The sequence below is a fragment of the Plecotus auritus genome, assembly GCF_963455305.1.
Source record: "Plecotus auritus genome assembly, chromosome: 1".
NCBI classification, from domain to species: Eukaryota; Metazoa; Chordata; class Mammalia; order Chiroptera; family Vespertilionidae; genus Plecotus; species Plecotus auritus.
In genome coordinates this window covers 109,696,016-109,714,620 of record NC_137770.1, presented here as the reverse complement: position 1 = coordinate 109,714,620, position 18,605 = coordinate 109,696,016, and the positions used below count along the sequence as shown (strand labels likewise).

Genomic DNA, 18,605 nt, shown 5'->3' with positions numbered 1-18,605 from the left:
AAACTACAACTAAAAGACAAAACGTCTATCACCCAGAACCACGGGAAAGCTGGCTGAGTGGAAGTTCTACAACTAGAAGGAAAGAGCAAACAGCATTGAGGGGTGCACAAGAACTGAAAAGCTGAGGTACGGAGGTGCGCGAATCGGGCTGGCGACGGACGACTGGGAGCGCTGCTTTTTTAAACCCGAAGGGAGATAAGCTCCTGATTACTCTGAACTCCAGTTTCTGGGGAGACGCGGGGGACCCAAACTCCTACGGGGAGAAGCTGGACTGTCTCCCATCGGGTCAGAAAGTGAGTGAGGCTTGCTTGCAGGGCTGCGCACAGGAATAATTGTTTACTGTGCTGGGGCGCGGGGCGCGGGACACGGTCAGAGACGCAAAGCCGGCTTACTGGCAGCCATCGCTGTTTGCCACGCCCTAGCCTAGTGATGCCCTGAGACCCCGCCCCGCACAACCTACAAACCAACCCAAGCTCCAAGCAGCGGCTTTAGCATATGAATGGCCTGCCCTATAGCAGCTTAACCTGCAAACTTGCAGCCCGAGTCAGGCAGCTCCAAAACCTCCAAACTCCAAGTAAAGAGGAGAAAACTGTAGTTCTCGCTGTAGCTCCTGCTGGGTGGCCTCAGACAGTAGCTGACCTGCACCCCATTGGAGATCCAGAAGCCAGTGTACCTAGAGGTCAGTGTGAGACACCAGATTTCAACTCCTCACATCCATAAGTGACACATTCAAGAGGCAGACTCAGTGAGCACCAAAGCCCCACTGAAACAAGTCCTGCACCATAAGCGTGTCTCCAGCGCAGCAGTTCTTGCATTATAGACACAGCGGGTCCTCACAGCCAATTGGCCTGGAGGTCAATTCCTCCCAGTGTACCAACAGCAATCAAGGCTTAACTACACGAAGACTTTGCACTCAGCCCACAAAGGGGTGTACCAAGAGCATCCACCTCAGGTGATTGGGGAGGCTGAGCTACTGGCCCCTATAGGTCACCTACCACACAAAGCCACTCCATCAACACAGGGAAGCAGCAAAATGCCAAGACAAAGAAACATGTCACGAATGAAAGAAGTGGAGGAAAGCAAACTACTGGACGACATAGAGTTCAGAACCACATTTATAAGGTTACTCAAGAATCTTCTAAAAACCGCCGAGAAACTTGATGAGACCTTCAAGGACCTTAATGAGAATGCCAAAAAAATGAAAAAGGACCAGTCAGAAATTAAGCATACACTGTCTGAAATAAAGAATATACAGAAACTCAACTGTAGATCAAAGGACCCCAAGAATCAAACCAAAGATCTGAAATATGAGAAAACAAAAAACACCCAACCAGAAAAACAAAAAGAAAAAAGAATCCAAAAATATGAAGATAATGTAAGGAGCCTCTGGGACAACTTTAAGCGTACCAACATCCGAATTTTTGGGGTGCCAGAAGAAGACAGAGAGCAAAATATTGAAAACCTATTAGAAGAAATAATGACAGAAAACTTTCCCTACCTGGTGAAAGAAATAGACTTACAAGTTCAGGAAGTGCACAGAACCCCGTACAAGAGGAATCCAAAGAGGACCACACCAAGACACATCATAATTAAAATGCCAAGGGCAAAAGACAAAGAGAGAATCTTGAAAGCAGCAAGAGAAAAACGGTTAGTTACCTACAAGGGAGCACCCATACGACTGTCAGCTGATTTCTCAGCAGAAACAATGCAGGCCAGAAGGGAGTGGCAAGAAATATTCAAAGTGATGAACAGCAAGAACCTACAACCAAGATTACTCTACCCAGCAAAGCTATCATTCAGAATTGAAGGTCAGATAAAGAGCTTCACAGACAAGAAAAAGCTAAAGGAGTTCATCACCACCAAACCAGGATTACATGAAATGCTGAAGGGTATTCTTTAAGAAGAGGAAGGAGAAGAAAAAGGTAAAGATAAAAATTACGAACAACAAAATGACATCAAATACATACCTACCAACAAGGGAATCTAAAAATCAAGTGAATAAAAAATCTGAAGAACAGAATGGACTGGTGAATATAATAGAATCAGGGACATAGAAAGGGAGTGAGTGGACTGACACTTCTCAGGGGGGAGGGTGTGTGAGGGGTTTAGGAAGAGATTGGACAAAAATCTTACACCTATGGATGAAGACAGTGACGGGGGGTAAGGGCATGGGGTGGGGTGGGGAATCAGGTGGAGGGGAGCTATGGGGGAAAAAAAGAGGAACACCTGTAATAATCTGAACAATAAAGATTTATTTTTTAAAAAAAGAGTATTTTCAAATTTTTTCATGCATGCATGTTTCATTTCCCAACTACATTGTTATTGCTAAAAAATGCAAAGAAGACATTGTCCCCCTCACTATGCCTCCTAGAACCATCCTGGAACCTAATTTCTCTCCCTACGCACCCCACGTTTCCCTTCTACACCTCTTCCCAGGTGCTGAAACCTTCAGCCATCAGCCCTAAAATTATTCCCATTCACCTAAAGAAGTTTCTCTGGGAAACCCAAGCCAACCCACTATCACTCTTCCCTTCCTTCCCTTGGTTTGGGTCATCCACGCCCAAAGCAGGGAAAAAGCTGTAGTCATTTTCTATGGGTCTCAGTGCAGGAGAGGGGTGCATTTACTAAGAGGAGGATGGGACACTGTGTAAGTCATTTGATTAAAAGTTTATATCCTATATAATAAAGAGGTAATATGCAAATTGACCATCACTCCAACACACAAGATGGCTGCCCCCATGTGGACACAAGATGGTCTGCACAAGATGGCCTGCAGGGGTGGGCAGTTGGGGGGTCCAGGCCTGCAGGAGAAGGCAGTTGGGGGGATCCAGGCCTGCAGGGGAGGGCAGTTGGGGGGACCAGGCCTGCAGGGGAGGGCAGTTGGGGGTCCAGGCCTGCAGGGGAGGGCAGTTGGGGGGACCCAGGCCTACAAGAGAGAGCAGTTGGGGGGGTCAGGCCTGCAGGGGAGGGCAGTTGTGGGTGACCAGGCTGCCAGGGGAGGGCAGTTAGGGTTGACCAGGCTGGCAAGGGAGGACAGTTAAGGGTGACCAGGCTGGCAGGGGAGGGCAGTTAGGGGCAATCAGGCTGGCAGGGGAGGGCAGTTAGGGGCAATCGGGCTGGCAGGGGAACAGTTAGGCGCCGATCAGGCTGGCAGAGGAGTGGTTAGGGCAGGGGTGGGCAAACTTTTTGACTCAAGGGCCACAATGGGTTCTTAAACTGGACCGGAGGGCCGGAACAAAAGCATGGATGGAGTGTTTGTGTGAACTAATATAAATTCAAAGTAAAGGAGCGGAGGGGAGAGCAAGACAACCGGATAGAACAGCCAGATCTGGCCCGCGGGCCGTAGTTTGCCCACGGCTGGGTTAGGGGGTGATCAGGCTGGCAGGCAGAAGCGGTTAGGGGCAATCAGGCAGGCACATAGGCAAGCTATTGGGAGCCAGCAGTCCTGGATTGTGAGAAGGATTTCCAACTGCCCGTTTAGGCCCAATCCCACCGGATCAGGCCTAAATGGACAGTCAGACATCCCTTGAGTGGTCCCAAATTGGAGAGGGTGCAGGCTGGGCTGAGGGACACACACCCCCGTGCACTGGGCCTCTACTATTTAATAATTATTCCAAAGACAGCACCTTAGCTATTATTATTATCCATTTTTATTGCCATTAACAATGAAAGGTCACTCTTATAGCTACACAGAGTACTCTCTGTTTTACAGATAATGTCAGAAGCATGGTGTTCACTGGCTCCAGTGCTGGGCATGCACCTTGTATCAGCAGCTCATTTGCTCCTAGGCATAGGGGGCTGCTTGCCCTCCCTCTTTTCCTTGCTTGTATACTCACTGCAGAATTCCTTAACCCACTCCTGCCACCTCCTTTCTGGGGATGTACTTGCTCAACTGTGGCAAATTTATACAATTGTGAATAAGGAAAATATTAAAACAAATATGTATGATGGAGGAAGTAGGAAATTATAGAATCTTTTAAGTTTAAAGGGATTTTATTTTTTCAAATCCCAAAGTCTACCTCCCATTTGCTATGCACAAATTCTGATGATCAGAAAGGTTAGGACACCACTGAAGCTATAAGGCAGGTTTGTGGTAAAGGCAGGACTGGAACTCAGACCTTCTGGTGCTCAATCAAGTTCTCTTCCATCATCACATGGAATTTTCCCAGCTTTTGTCAAATACTTTAGAAAACCTGAGCTAGCTTCCAAAGGTATCTGACAGGACAAGGACACAGTGAAAGCACTGAAATATATTTGGTTTTAATTGTATGCCCTTATTTCTGTCATTTTTCTCTCTCTCACTAATCTTAATCTCACCTGGATAGTTTTATCTAAGATGGAGGAAATATCAGTACCGGCATTAAATCCTGCTTTTGCTTTGCCTTACAAGGAACTAGCCAAAATATTGTTTGCCCCAGGGAGGAAGTTGGAGGTCTCTAGGGTCACTGTTCCTACATCTTGGAAATAAAATTCTAAAGGATTCCCAATATCATAGTCTCCCAAAATGTATACACACTTTAACAACTGATAGCTCAATTTTGAAAATGAAATGTATTTTAGTGAACACTGCCTTTATAATTATTCAAAGTTTGTGTAAACATTTTTGAGACTACCGTATTTAGTGCTGGATGTCATGAATTGAAATTGTGTCATTTGTATAGTCATAAGGTCAGCTTAATATATGTCTGAATATGCTTTGTCAGTTTAAATTACAAATCACCATAATTTGTAAAGTATTATTTATCAATGAATAGTCCTTAAAATCACACATTAAAAATATATACATTACACTCTAAAACACACACACACACACACACACACACATATAACATATATATATACACAAATAATTTTAGAATGGCAGACAGTACTGTCTCTGATACTTTGAGGAAGGTTAAGATGTCAACCTTGATATCAGGTGACTTCTAGCAGCATGGCCTGTAATCACAGTTATGAGGCACTCACTAGCAGCCACACTTTACCAGCACACCTGTGTCAACACCACTCAGAATGAGTCACTCACCCTGGGTACATGTACGAATTACCTTTCACATTTAGTTTGTCAAAAAGGTAGAGGTCACATCTGGCAAAGTTACTGAGTCACTGATGTAGGAATCTGAAACCCAAACTCTCTCCATTGACTTCTCCCTCTCGCCTTTGTAAATGTTCCATTTCACCAATAAAGGGCTGTCAGTCTCAAGATTTAAGTATTTAAGCTTGAAGGGGCTATAATTATTTCTCTAGGGCTCTGTCAAGAGATTTCTGTAGCTTACTCATTCATTGTTCCCACATGATTTTATATTTATCATTTTTCTCTCTCTAAAGAGCAGAAGTTTTTTAATTGCTCCACACAAATGGAAAACTAAGGTGAACACAATAAATCTGAACTTGACTTTTCATACCTAGTAGTACTATGAAAAGGCAGAGTGATTTGGACAGTGATTGCAATGAGCAGCTTTTATTAGAATGATATGTGGTCTTTGCCCAGGTTATTTCTTAATGAAGTCATTTAAAGGGATTTTCACTTTGCTCCTTTTTCTCTTTTGTTCATAGGTCCTGAATGTTCCCAGAACTACACAAGCCCTAGTGGAGTGATAAAATCCCCTGGATTCCCTGAAAAATATCCCAACAGCCTTGAATGCACTTATATTATCTTCGCACCAAAGATGTCAGAGATTATCCTGGAATTTGAAAGCTTTGACCTAGAGCTTGACTCAAATCCTCCTGGGGGCATGTTCTGTCGCTATGACAGGCTAGAAATCTGGGATGGATTCCCTGATGGTAAGATGGGCAAGAAGAATCCCCAAAAGGGAAAGACCTGAGGGAGGGCAAATGGGATCCTTTCACACATGTCATGATACATGCATTATTTTTTAAAAATAGCTCAGAAGGAGGAAGGAAATCAATAATTCTATGCAGAGCAGCTTTGAGCTCAAACAGCCCTAGTAATTAGTTCAACTCCTTCATTTTGTAGACAAGGAAACTGAGACCCTGAATGATCACGCAAGACCTCATACCTTTTTTTGTGATAGAATTAAAAACCAATACATAGTTTTCCTGACTAAAGTATTTTGTTCATTTTATTGACCTATCTACTGGTCATTAATTCGTAGACTGTCAGAGGAGAAGATCTTAAGAGATAAATTAAATCAAACCACTAATTTTACCAATGTTGAGTCTAAGAGAAGTTAAGTACCTAGTAAAAGTTTAAGGGTGAAATAAGCATCCATTATGCTACTGAAAAATTTAGAAGAGGAATGAGAATGTTTGGACATTTCTAATTTAGACAGATCTTGCCCACTCTCTAGTGAATTTTTATCTTTGGCAACTTGAATCACCTCAATATATTCTTTATATTCATTGTTCCTATCATCTAAATTCATTATACACTTTTAAAATATTGATTGAGCACCTGCCCTGTCCCAGGCACTATTCTAGACACTTGGTAAATAAAACAATCAAAGATGACTATCCTTGTGGAACTTAGATTTTTTTTTTTGGGGGGGGGGAGGATGAGACAATAAACAAGGCATAGTACAAATAAATTAATTATGTGTATGGAATGTTAGAAGGTGAGAAGTTCTATAAACAAGAAAAAAGTGAAAGAAAGAAAAAGTAGAGCAGTATAAAGGTATGAAAAGTGCTAGTATTAGGGGAGAGGGATGTGTGGGATAATTTTTAAATAGGATGGTCAGGCTAGGCCTTCTGCAGAAAGGATATTTGAGCTAAGATTTGAGGGAAGTCAGGGAGGTAGCCCTGTGGACTCCTAAAGGAAAGTTTTCCATTTCAATCCTTGTGAATTAGAAGAAGAATGGCAAAAATACACACCCAATTCTGAACAGTGGGAGAGAATATCAAATAATTTACTGCATTGCATAGCTTGTCTTGTTTTTAATCTGGTTTAATATTAAGATTTTTCTAGAGAATACACTACACAAATCAGAAAGGACAGTTTGGAAGTTCTTACAAATCATGCAGTTAGACATGTATAACCATCTATAAAATATTATTTTATAATATTACTAGAGGCCTGGTGCATGAAATTCGTGCATTGCGGGGGGGGGAGTTGTCCCGCAGTCCTTCCTGCTCCCTCTCCAATCTGGGACCCCTCGGGGGATGTCTGACAGCTGGTTTAGGCCCAATCCCGGGAATGGCCCTAAACTGTCAGTCGGACATCCCTCTCACAGTCCCGGACTGCTGGCTCCTAACCACTCACCTGCCTGCCTGCCTAATGCCCCTAACCACTTCTGCCTGCCAGCCCAATCACATCCTAACTGCTCTCCTGCTGGCCTGATTGATGTCTAACTGCTGCCCTGCTGGCCTGGTCGCCCCCAACTGTCATTCCCTGCTGGCCTGATCGCCCACAACTGCCCTCCCCTGCAGGCCATCTTGTGGCGGCCATCTTGTGATGACATGAGAGCGCAAGGGTGCGAGGGCCACCTAGGCTTTTATTAGTATAGATTATCAATTTGAAGGAAACAGCATTTAAATAAATTATAGATGGAGAGCAAGTATGATGTAAAAGAAATTGCTTTTGTCTTTGAAATAACATTAAAATTATCAGTGTAATTTAATTTAGATATATTCCTGTTCCTAGACAGTAAAGGAGAAGAACTGGGTTTAAAGAAAGCTTATATTGTCATTGGACTACATGGATAAGTTAACATTAGTTTAGCTGCTTCTTTAGTCTTTTACCATATAAATAGGGTTATGATGATCTTAAAGAAACACTTTTATTAAGTAATGAGATTTTGCCAAACAGAGTACTGATTGATTTCCAAGTATTTAATCCAATAATTAGGAAAACAATATTATAATAGTATTGTAATAATAGTTGGAACATTTAATAACAGGTTTGTTTGTTCACAACCCAAATTTGCAGCCTTCCTTTCTAGAACTTACATTTAAATTAACATCTGAAAAAGTGATCCAATCAACTACTTTATTTAGAATACTTTTAGAAAGAAGCACATTGTTATTAGTGTCAAGGGTTTTTCAAAGTAGTAATTTTCTGGCTTTGGAAAATCACTGAGTTGAAGCGAAGAACAATTGTTAGCCTTGCAATTCACCCATGTTCTGAACTATGGTGAATTTGACTCGATCCCAGAGAAAACTGGCTTTGGAATGGAAAAATAAATGTGTTTGTATATTTGTTAATGTTTACCTGGCCTTGTTCATCCTACGCCAACGTAGGAGCTCACTCTCTTAGCCAAAATGAGAGACTGCGTGCCCTGAGTTTCTGTCAGTGGCACTAGAAACATTTTTTCATAGTAGTTCAATACATACAGTTTCTCTGCCAGCAAAATTGCTTTTAGTCTTTGATATTCTTTCCAAAAACAACAACCAGAAGGCGCTGAAGGCTTTTAACCACCAAGTGATTTTATGTTGCATTTTATCACAAACATTAAATTAGATGACTAAGTAATTCAAAGCTACCCATTGATTCAAATAGACTTTGAAGAAAAACAGTTCACTCCAAAACTGGAAATCCGAGGCATGCATGTTGTGAACCACATATCTCCATCTATCATGCTCTCTGAAGCTCTGTGGATTCACAAGTAGCAACTCTGAAGTAATTGAGGAAGTTTAAACATATAGTTTGAGAGCCATGAGCTAAGCATGCTGTCTGGTTGATGCCACAAATGCTTGTGCTGAATCATGGAGCCAAGTATGAATGCTTAGTTCACACCACATGGATGCAAATGAAGTCAGCCCCCTTCTGGTCTGGGGGAAGAAGCTGGGACTACCCTAGGTACCTATATCCTAAGCATTATTGATGATTTTAGAAATACCTTTCATAAAAGCTAGAGTTCTGTTTTTAAAAAAAATATTTTTATGTTAAAATTAACCTTCTAAACTACAAATATAAAATATAAGTCACATAAATATAAACATCCCAAAATATAAATGATATAAGTATGCAAGTGTTTTTCTGGGGAAAAGTTGCAAAGTCCAGATATTCTCCACCAAAAAGGTTAATTATTGTAAGACTAATATACATAGCCTATCTTGCACCTTTCTGAAATGATTCCTTTATTTATTTATTTATTCATTTATTCAAAATACCTCATTTTAAAATGACCTCTTTAGATTAGATCATTGCCTTTTTTTTGTTTTTTCATGTAAAAAGGTGGAAGAAAGCCCAAGTGTCTGACTCTGAAGTAGGGTGGTAATTATTGGAGAGATTAATGGGAAAATACAAAGAATGAGGTACTGCCATTCCCAGTTCCAGGTATATCTTTTAAACCACACAAGTACTATATTGATTTTACACCTGAGAAGATATCAGTGTAGTCCTACTCTCCCTCAAGAGATAACTTAGTCCATGTTGCTTGCTTAAATTCTTCAACAATTCAATTTTTGAATGATCCTTCTATTTTTGTGACAATTTTCTTCTCCTTGGCCTTGGGGCCAAAAGAATGGAAGAAGGAAAACTAGTCTCTGTGTTCATGTAAATACACAAATGCGCACAAACCCGAGATTGACAAGAGTACTTCACCCACTCTCCCTCAGATCAATATTGCATTAGTTTGCTAGGCTAAGGTCTCACTGTTGTTCAGGAAAATTCAATACTCTTTGTATTATAGTCGAAAAAGCCTTTCACTCTCATATCTTGAGGGCTCCTGTAGAGAGTTGCATGCTGCTGTCTGGGGCAATGTTCTAAAGGACAGAAGGCAGATTTACACAGCATGTCATACACATTATAAACCAGTGAGTCATGGAGACTCTAAATTATGAGTCTGCATTAGACAAGTTCTCTTCTGTTTGCTCCTTCAAAAAGACTCCCCCTGCCCCCACCCTCTCCAGAGGAACTGCCTAACAGTGGTGGGGGAGGATCAGTAACCAGAGCTGAAGGGGATGACTACAACTTCCCTTGTGCCCTATATTCTTGCTAAGGTCAGTGGCCATGGTGATCAGAGAAGGACCCCAATGATTAGGGCTGTAAAAGTTTGCCCACAAACTAAAGAAAAAGAAAGTTATGAAACCACAATAATGGAATTTAAATGAGGGAGGATGAATAGACTCTAAGCCTCCCATTAAGACTGAAGGCCAGAAATGGGATTCTTTTTGAGGAAAGAAAATACTTGAGTTTATGCTCTAGCTAGATATTTTCATGCATATGTTATGGGCAACTTTACACTCCATACTGAAGGAAAAAAGTATTGGATTGTGGTAGGGCCACATTCTGAATGAGGAAAATCTGGCAAAGTACTAGCACTTATAGAAGAATCCAAGGCCAGGATTAAAGCTGGAAAAAAACAAACAAACAAAAACAGCAAAAGTTTCATCTTCTGAGATGCTCTCTTCTGCCAACTTGGAATGTAACAAAATGTTCTTCCCATAATGCAAAGCCACTGCCCATGACCATGTGATGCACTCTAGATAATATTTATCAATTCCCCTAAATGGCTCATCCTTCTTGTTTCCTTCATAATAAAGCAATATAAACATACACACAATGTTTGGTTGCTGAAAAGTGAGGGGTTACAGTAGACAGAAAACTCTTGGTGTGTTCTTTATTGAACTTATTGGGGTAACATTGGTTAATAAAATTATACAGGTTTCAGGCATACAATTCTACAATACATCATCTGTATATTATATTGTGTGTTTACCACCCCAAGTCAAGTCTCCTTCCATCACCATTTATCCCCTCTTTACCCTCGTCTACATCCTCCACTCCCCTTCCCTCTGGAAATCATCATACTGTTGTCTATGTCCACGTGAGTCTTTCTTTTTTTTCTCTTTGTTTAATCCCTTTACTCTTCTCACCCAGCCCTCCACCCTTTCCCCTCTGACAGCTATTAGTCTGTTCTCTTTGAATTCTGTCAAATTAATTGCTTTGAATGCATGAAGAAGTTCTCAGATATTCAAAGTAACCGTTTTGTACCAACTCAGATATATAAACTACATGGGGTTAGTTTTTGTTTTTGTTTTTCTTTGTGTTTTTTTGTTGTCTTTTCAAGAGGGTTGGCTAAGAACTAAAAACCTGTTAGCCAAGAATCTGAACACTCTAAAAAGAAGGGTTCTCAGATTAGTTGCCAACTTAATAACTCAGCTGATATATGGGACTCCAAGCTGATCACTTCTGTGGGGTTCACTTTTTCAATCACACTGGTGTTTCTCTGAGCCCTCATCCACAGCCTTCTGCATCCAAGCTGCACATACAGGCCTTGGAATACCTCCTCCCTATTGAAGGCTCATCCTGCCAGGGATAGGTCCACCTACTGTGTTTTCTTGAACAAATCAATAACTTTTAGTTGAAATGCACAGAACCATGGGTTTCTTGGAGGGTAAAATGGTCCACATCAGATTGTCTTTCTAAGTCCAAACCATCTGGTGTGTTTTTACCATATGTGCAAAGAAAAAAACCTAGAGAAAATGGGACTATTTTTTGTTTTGTTTTGTTTTTTGTTTGTTTGTTTGTGTGTGTGTGTTTTTGTCTTGCTATTGATCTGGATAGGGAAATGGAAAGATTCTCCAAACCCAGATGGCTGTGCACCATCCATAAGGCAATTTATAATTATTAATTGCCAAGATTTGTCTAAAAGCTCTTCAACAAGGGTGTGGCCAGTATAAGCCAAATAGCAATTTAACTTAATCACATATCAGTCAGCATTCCAAAACTTTCACTGCCTCAGGGATTACTTTCTTCCTGGTGTACACAGTCAAATAGCTGCTGGAACCAGCTCTTGGCCACTGGACACCAGTGCAATGTAGTCACCCCTCTAGAGTTCGGGAGAGAAAAAACTGGGACAGAAGTCAGAAAGATGTATTTTCCTTTCATTTTGATTACAACTTACTATCATGTATAAATGATTGATATCTACAGTTTCTAAATTTTAAAATTGTCACAATTGTAAATTAGTCTTCAGATTAAGTTCTGAGTCGGACAGGATCCTTTATCCAAGTCAGTGATATTTGTAGTAATAAGGCTCCAGGATTAAAATATGGAATGAGGAAAAAAATCAGGGTTACACAGTATTGGATCAGACCCTGGGTATTGCCCTGGTTCCAGACAGGGTCCCAGGACATAGGCCTTCCCTAGGATCTCCTTCTAGGGCAGGGCAGTGAGGACAGGCAACTCTAAGAGACCTTGTTCACCACAGCACCGAATTGGTCCTGGAGATGAATTTCAAGGTTCCACTTAACAGCCCGAATCTCATTCTTTGAAAGTGAAGAAAGCATTTTGATTCTGTTACTGAACACAACTTGCTTCCCAGGGAATGTGGTGATATCTGTTACTGCCCTTCTGAGTACACTTGGAAATTCTCTCCACAAACCTGATCGGATATTCAATGCAAAGCAATTAGCCAGGGAAGATGCTTTGTGTAGGAAAACACTGGGTTCCACTGGAACCCATGTTTGCAAATGGGGTTTCTTGCATTTGCTTTAGAAGAAAATATATTTTAATGTTTTCTGCATTTCTCCCTTTCCAGTTGGCCCTCACATTGGACGTTACTGTGGACAGAAAACACCAGGTCGAGTTCGTTCCTCATCTGGCATTCTGTCGATGGTTTTTTATACTGACAGTGCGATAGCAAAAGAAGGCTTCTCAGCAAACTACAGCGTCCTGCAGAGCAGCCTTTCTGAAGGTCAGTGTTCATTCATCTTGCAAAGCCTGTGGGAAATACTCCTTGTTATTCCTCCTCACACACCAGGGGTAGCAAAAAACAGTAAGGAAATGTTTCATGAATTGGATTGCCAAGTGTTTATTTTTCTTTTTTAAGTGGGTTTTCCGAATATCAATAAGAAGAATTATCTGGTGTGCTTTCTTACTAAAATTATACATGAGATGGTTGCTTATAAGCCTCTGAAATTATGGGAGAAAGTGGGAAATGGAAAAACAGTGCTTTGAAACAATGAAATATGCCAGGACACCTACCTGGCACCTACAAATATGTATTGGGCTGAGATTCCTAAAAGGACAAGCATGCATTATGGATGAATCTGTGGAGTTCATTGACAGGGCAGCCATATAGAATGGACGGTGTGCCATGGTTTGGTCTGTGGAAACCCTTATGTTGTTCTTTCTTATGTGAATGAAAGTGGATATTCATGTAAAAGAAGCATGTAATTTCTGTTACTACTTTGCACAAAAGAAAGAAAAGGGATTATCTGTTTATATCTTATTAAAATACTCAACTAACTCTGCCCTTCCTCAAAGTTTATGTGTTCTTCAGCTTTTAAGGGCCCAATGGGAAAAAAAACAAACAAACCTGAAAGACAATGAATAAATTGTTTCATCAGTTCTAGCTTTCAGGTTGTAAAGTAGGATACGGAGAAAACTGGGTGTTTGGAGACCTTTTCTACCAGATCTTACTGGAAAATAAAAAGGCCAATTAAACTCCAAAAAATTTATTTGATTAATTAATCCATGTATTTTTGTGCTATAAATATTTTTATATTACAAATAACAAACCTAATCTTAAAGGTATGAAACCAGTGAATGAAAACCTTTAATGCCTTAAAACCTTATCTATTGTGATAGAAAATTCAAAAAATGTAAAATTTTAGTTAGTTGAGATTTTCTGGATGGTTCATTTTTAAAGCTTTTTTCACTATAGTACCTTAGATTCACATTTTCCTAAAATTTATTATTCATTTTCCAATATCATATGTCATATCAATTTCATATTTTATTTTTTCACTGAGTGTATGAGACCTAGTGTTACACATGGTCATCATTGTTAGCATTATTGTTTTATGCTCTAAAACTCTTAAACTGTGAGCTCTTTGGGATCATACGATACTGCATTTTACCCCTGACAAATACTTTTGTGTTTTAATAAAATAAACGGGTTATGTTAATAATCATGGCTAGGCCAGGAGCAGGCAGCATGAGAACTAAAAGACTCAGAAGCGGTGGCTTGGGTGCCAATTGCAAGGATTCTGAAAGACAGAGTTAAGGTCTAGTGTCCACTGACTATGGATTGTAAATGGACATAGAGTCTTTTTCACCTTTATTAAATACTGTAAGAAATAATTCAATAGTAAAATTTTATTGAAACAAAATTTTTGGAATGTGCCTTTGTGACCTGTTTACATACATTCAACTTTGAAAAGAAATCAGAATTTCCATCATTTCCTAGCAAATTTCTAATAGTATTCCTGTTAACCTAGGTCCAGTTAGAAAAATACTTAATCACTATGAGGTCATCATAGCTTTGCTTTAAGCGATTATTACCATGGCCTGGCTGGGTGGCTCAGTTGGTTGGACTGTCATCCCATACACCAAAAGGTTACGGGTTCGATTCTGGGTCAGGGCACACACCTAGATTTTGGTTTTGATTCCCAGACGTGGTGCGTATAGGAGGCAACCAATCTATGTTTCTCTCTCTTCTCTCTCACATCGGTGATTCTCTCTCTCTCTCTCTCTCTCTTCTCTCTCACATCGATAATTCTCTCTCTCTCTCTCTCTCTCTCTCTCTCTCTCTCTCTCTCTCTCTCCCCCCTTACTCTCACTAAAAAAAAAAAAAAAAATCAATAGGAATATATCCTCAGGTGAGAATTAAAAAATATTATTATTTCCATGAACCTAAGTGTCCATCAATAGATAAATCAAAGAGAACATGTGAGATTTTATATATATATATATATGTATATATATATGTGTGTGTGTGTGTGTGTAAATATATATATATATATATATATGTATATATATATATATATATATATATAAAACAAGAATGAAATCTTACCATTGATGACAAAATGGATGGACCTAGAAGGTATTATACTAAGTGAAATAAGTCAAACAGAGAAAGACAAACACCATATGACTCCACTTATATGTAGAACCTATAAAACAAAATAAATGGGCAAATAAAACAGAAACAAAAATTATTGCCATGAAATGCATGTATGAGTCCTACTTTCCAATAAGTTCTTTACTGTTACCTTTTGTAAAACTTTGAACACAATATGAAATTTTTAGTATGTCAGATTTTAAAAAAAAAAAAAAAGAAGAAACATAGGTGCCCTATGTTTTGATGACTTCGAGACATTTTTTTTCCTCCTTTCAGATTTCAAATGTATGGAAGCTCTGGGCATGGAATCGGGAGAAATTCATTCTGACCAAATCACAGCTTCTTCCCAGTATAGCACCAACTGGTCTTCAGAACGCTCCCGCCTGAATTACCCTGAGAATGGATGGACTCCTGGAGAAGATTCCTACAGAGAGTGGATACAGGTAGGTCGCTTAAGACCTGGCACATTTAAGGTTGAAGATGATTTTAGTCATTTAGAAAGGTTGTTGAAAATAAGCAGTGCCTGACAAGTGTCTTCAGATGAGAAGAGAATGCTAATGGGCACTAAGTCATTCTGTGGAACCATGTCATGATGGCACACCATCAAAAAAAAAAAAAAAAAAAAAAAAAGCAGGCCCAGATGACATCTCTGAAAATCCATGCATCTTCTCAAATACTTACACAGGACTCTTCACAGAATTTGAGCAAAGATGTCTCACTTTGGTAACACTGAAAGATCTGATTTTTCCCCAAAACTACACATTTTTTTTTATTAATATGCTTTCTATTTCAACAGATGTTTATTTCCTGGCTGAAATATATTAAACCTACTTATAGACTTGAGTGAAATACGTGTTTCCAAGTATAGGGTTTTTAATTTATTTGTTCAGGTAGACAAAGGGAAGAAGCAGATTGAGGTTCTCTTTTCCATGTAGGGTAATATAGCACAGGTGGTTTATTTGAGGGCACTGGTCTCTGTGGATTATGTTTACACATCCATGTATGAAATGTATTTTTCATATTCTCATTAGTGAAATTGTTTCTGCTTCCCTCACTTTGCTCTGGCATTCCCTTCTCTCCCATAACCCTTATATTCCCCACAGACCTTCTTTCCCACAGCAGTATCCCCACCCCTCACTCATCTCTGGTCTTGATCCTAACACCATATCCAGTCCTCAACTTGCCCAACCTTGCTATCTGGATAGTCCCAGACAAAGTCTGATGCTCACATTCTTGACTTTTTCACCCACGGTAAAATGAAACACACATATCTGGCTGGGTAGGCTAACCTGTGGGCAAATTATACAAAGTGATTTGCTGAAGGATCCAGGCTTCCTTTTGAGGACAGTAGGCAGAACCTTGCATTCATTGCTAGATATATAAAAATGACTAATCCCCAGAGAAAGAGTTTCTAAGTAAAAAAAAAAACCAAGGTGATTAACCCTCTATTTTCAACATCTAATGCTGCTTCAGTCTTTTGAGAACAAAATACCAGATTTTGTTTTACTTTGGAAAGGTCTATATTAGTTTAACATACACTTAATGTGAAATGGCCTATTACAGGAGACAAATTCATGCTAACCTCTTACAGGAAACTGAACTAATGCTAAGAAATATCTAAAGGGTGAGAAAAGATGAGACTTTTACCTTAGGACTACTGAATCCAGTTCTATATTAAGTCAGAAATGAAATGAATTTGCCTATATCAAAAAAAGCTCTTGGTAACTTGTTTTTCCACATCCCCAAACCAACAAGCAATTGTGTGTGATTGACAGATGTGCCTCTAGAGGAAAGCTTACATTTTGCAGTGCTAAGCGTGTTTGCATGGTAATGTAGTCCCATTCTTGGTAATGTGGAAAGCGCTCAATAATTTAGGGGAAGTGGTCTTGCAAGAGGTCTGAAATTGCAACTGCAGCAATTCTGTGTAAGGCAAGTCAGTAGAAACGGAAACAAAATAGGTCCCGCAAAGTAATTTTCAACAGGACAGGATTTACATCATTCTCAGGAGTTAGACACAATTTGAGATTGCCCTAGAAGAAAAAAATTTCTCAAATGTTCCAACTCTTTCTATCAAAGCATGGTCAGGAGAAGCAAAGTAACCAAAACAAGAAGGTTTATTTCTTTCTTGTGCTACTTTCCATCTCTGATTCACTGAGGGGCTGCTCCACATTTTCTCAACCAGGGCCCACACGGAGGGGGAGCAGCCATCATCTGAAATGTTGCCTGTCACCAAGGTAGACGGAGAAAGAGAGTGTGGCAGAGCATACTGGCTCTTTAATTCCCTCAAAACAAGCATTTCCACCCACTTTTTTTTTTTTTTTTTTGCCAAAGCAAATCCCACAGCCACACTAAACGTCTGAGAGGCAGCAATTCAACATGTGCTAACAGGAAGAGAGCTAGAAATAGTTGACAATTGTGCCATTCATAAAATAGTTACCATTTATTGAATACTTACTATGAGGCCTGACCTCACTGAATCCCTGACATATTTTAATTTTAATTCTCTGAGCAATCCTGTGGAAGAGGTACAATTATCCTCATTTTAAAACACTGAGGTTCAGAGAAATTAGTAAATGCCCTAGGTCACAGTTAGTGACTGAGTTTGGCAACCGGGGTCTGTGGGACCCCAGCACCTGCTTCTTTACACAGTGTGCTGCATCTTTATCATTCATTACCACCCCTAGAAATTCAATCACTCACCTCCCTTTAGACTTTCCTGCCACTGAGAAGGCTCACACCAAGATGACCTGGGTGCTAACTGCTTCTAAGCCTGGCATGCAGGGCCCTTTGCTCCCCAGCCCTCTCCATAAGATGAATGTCAGGGAAGCTTAGAGTCTGCTCACCTTGAGGTAAAATGAACTTTTTCTCCTTGGGGAGCTTAGTGGGCTCATTTACACGTTAGTTGTGTCTGTATACATGGTAGGAGTGCCTAACATCCACCCAACACCTAATTATGAGTAATTTCATCTGTTTCCAGCTTTTCAGAAACTACCTGGAAGTGGTTAGCTCCTTGTTTTTATTAGCTAAATGCTTTACAAATTACCCAAATACAGCATAATTGGACTGAGAGGCAAGAGTCACTTACCCCATCACATCAATATGCAGATGGTATTTGTTTTCTTTTTCAGCTTTTCCACATTTTGCATCAAATATACCCTACAAACATGTTGCTGTAGCAACAAGGACAAACACTTGCATGTGTTAAATTAATAAAACAATATTGGAAACTGACTTTCCTTCAAGATAGGAACACTCTTCGGTTCCCATTGTTTTCTCTGGAAAAGTACTGAGTGACATAAAAAAAAAAAACAATGCACCATTAACCATCCACATGAATGTTCACAATGGTGCTTCCTGTGAGATCTGTTGTCTGCCAGAAAGCTTAAAAACAAGAGGCAGCTTAGTGAGAAGGAGCACGAAGGGAAGTCTCAACTCAGAAGTCTGCACATGGTCATATCCTGCTCAAAAGGCCACTTCATATCCTGAGCAACTAAAACCTCTTTATGGTCAATGGCAGAGTTAAATTACAACGTGAAATTTTCCTATTTAAGTATTTCATTTTGTTCTGTGTCCTAGAGCTGCTTATCTTATTATTAATTTAATCTTCTCTTGCTTTCGTTTCTGGCTAAACAATAAAAAATTCAAAGTGTAGACTCAGGGTATCAATGGTGCTATTTAAAAAAAAAAAAAAAACACCTCAATTTTCAAGTACATCATTAGAGCCCAAGCCATTAACCTTACTGAAACTGAGTTCTTTTTCCTATAAAATTGAGGTAATGTATGTGACCTCCATTCAAGCTCTAGCAGTTTATGATACTACTAGTAGCCCTGCTCGCCAGTAGCTCACTGCCACCC

The 18,605-nt window shown here is 39.9% G+C and overlaps 1 protein-coding gene across 1 annotated transcript in view; it reads left to right on the top strand.

Annotated features, from left to right (window-relative positions):
- The window catches only part of NRP1 (neuropilin 1), a 172,801-nt gene that overhangs the window by 68,119 nt on the left and 86,077 nt on the right, over positions 1–18,605 (top strand). Inside the window, 3 exon segments of the mRNA XM_080686986.1 lie at positions 5,554–5,781; positions 12,441–12,596; positions 15,027–15,193. Of these exon segments, the coding sequence (XP_080543112.1) occupies positions 5,554–5,781; positions 12,441–12,596; positions 15,027–15,193 (551 nt within the window).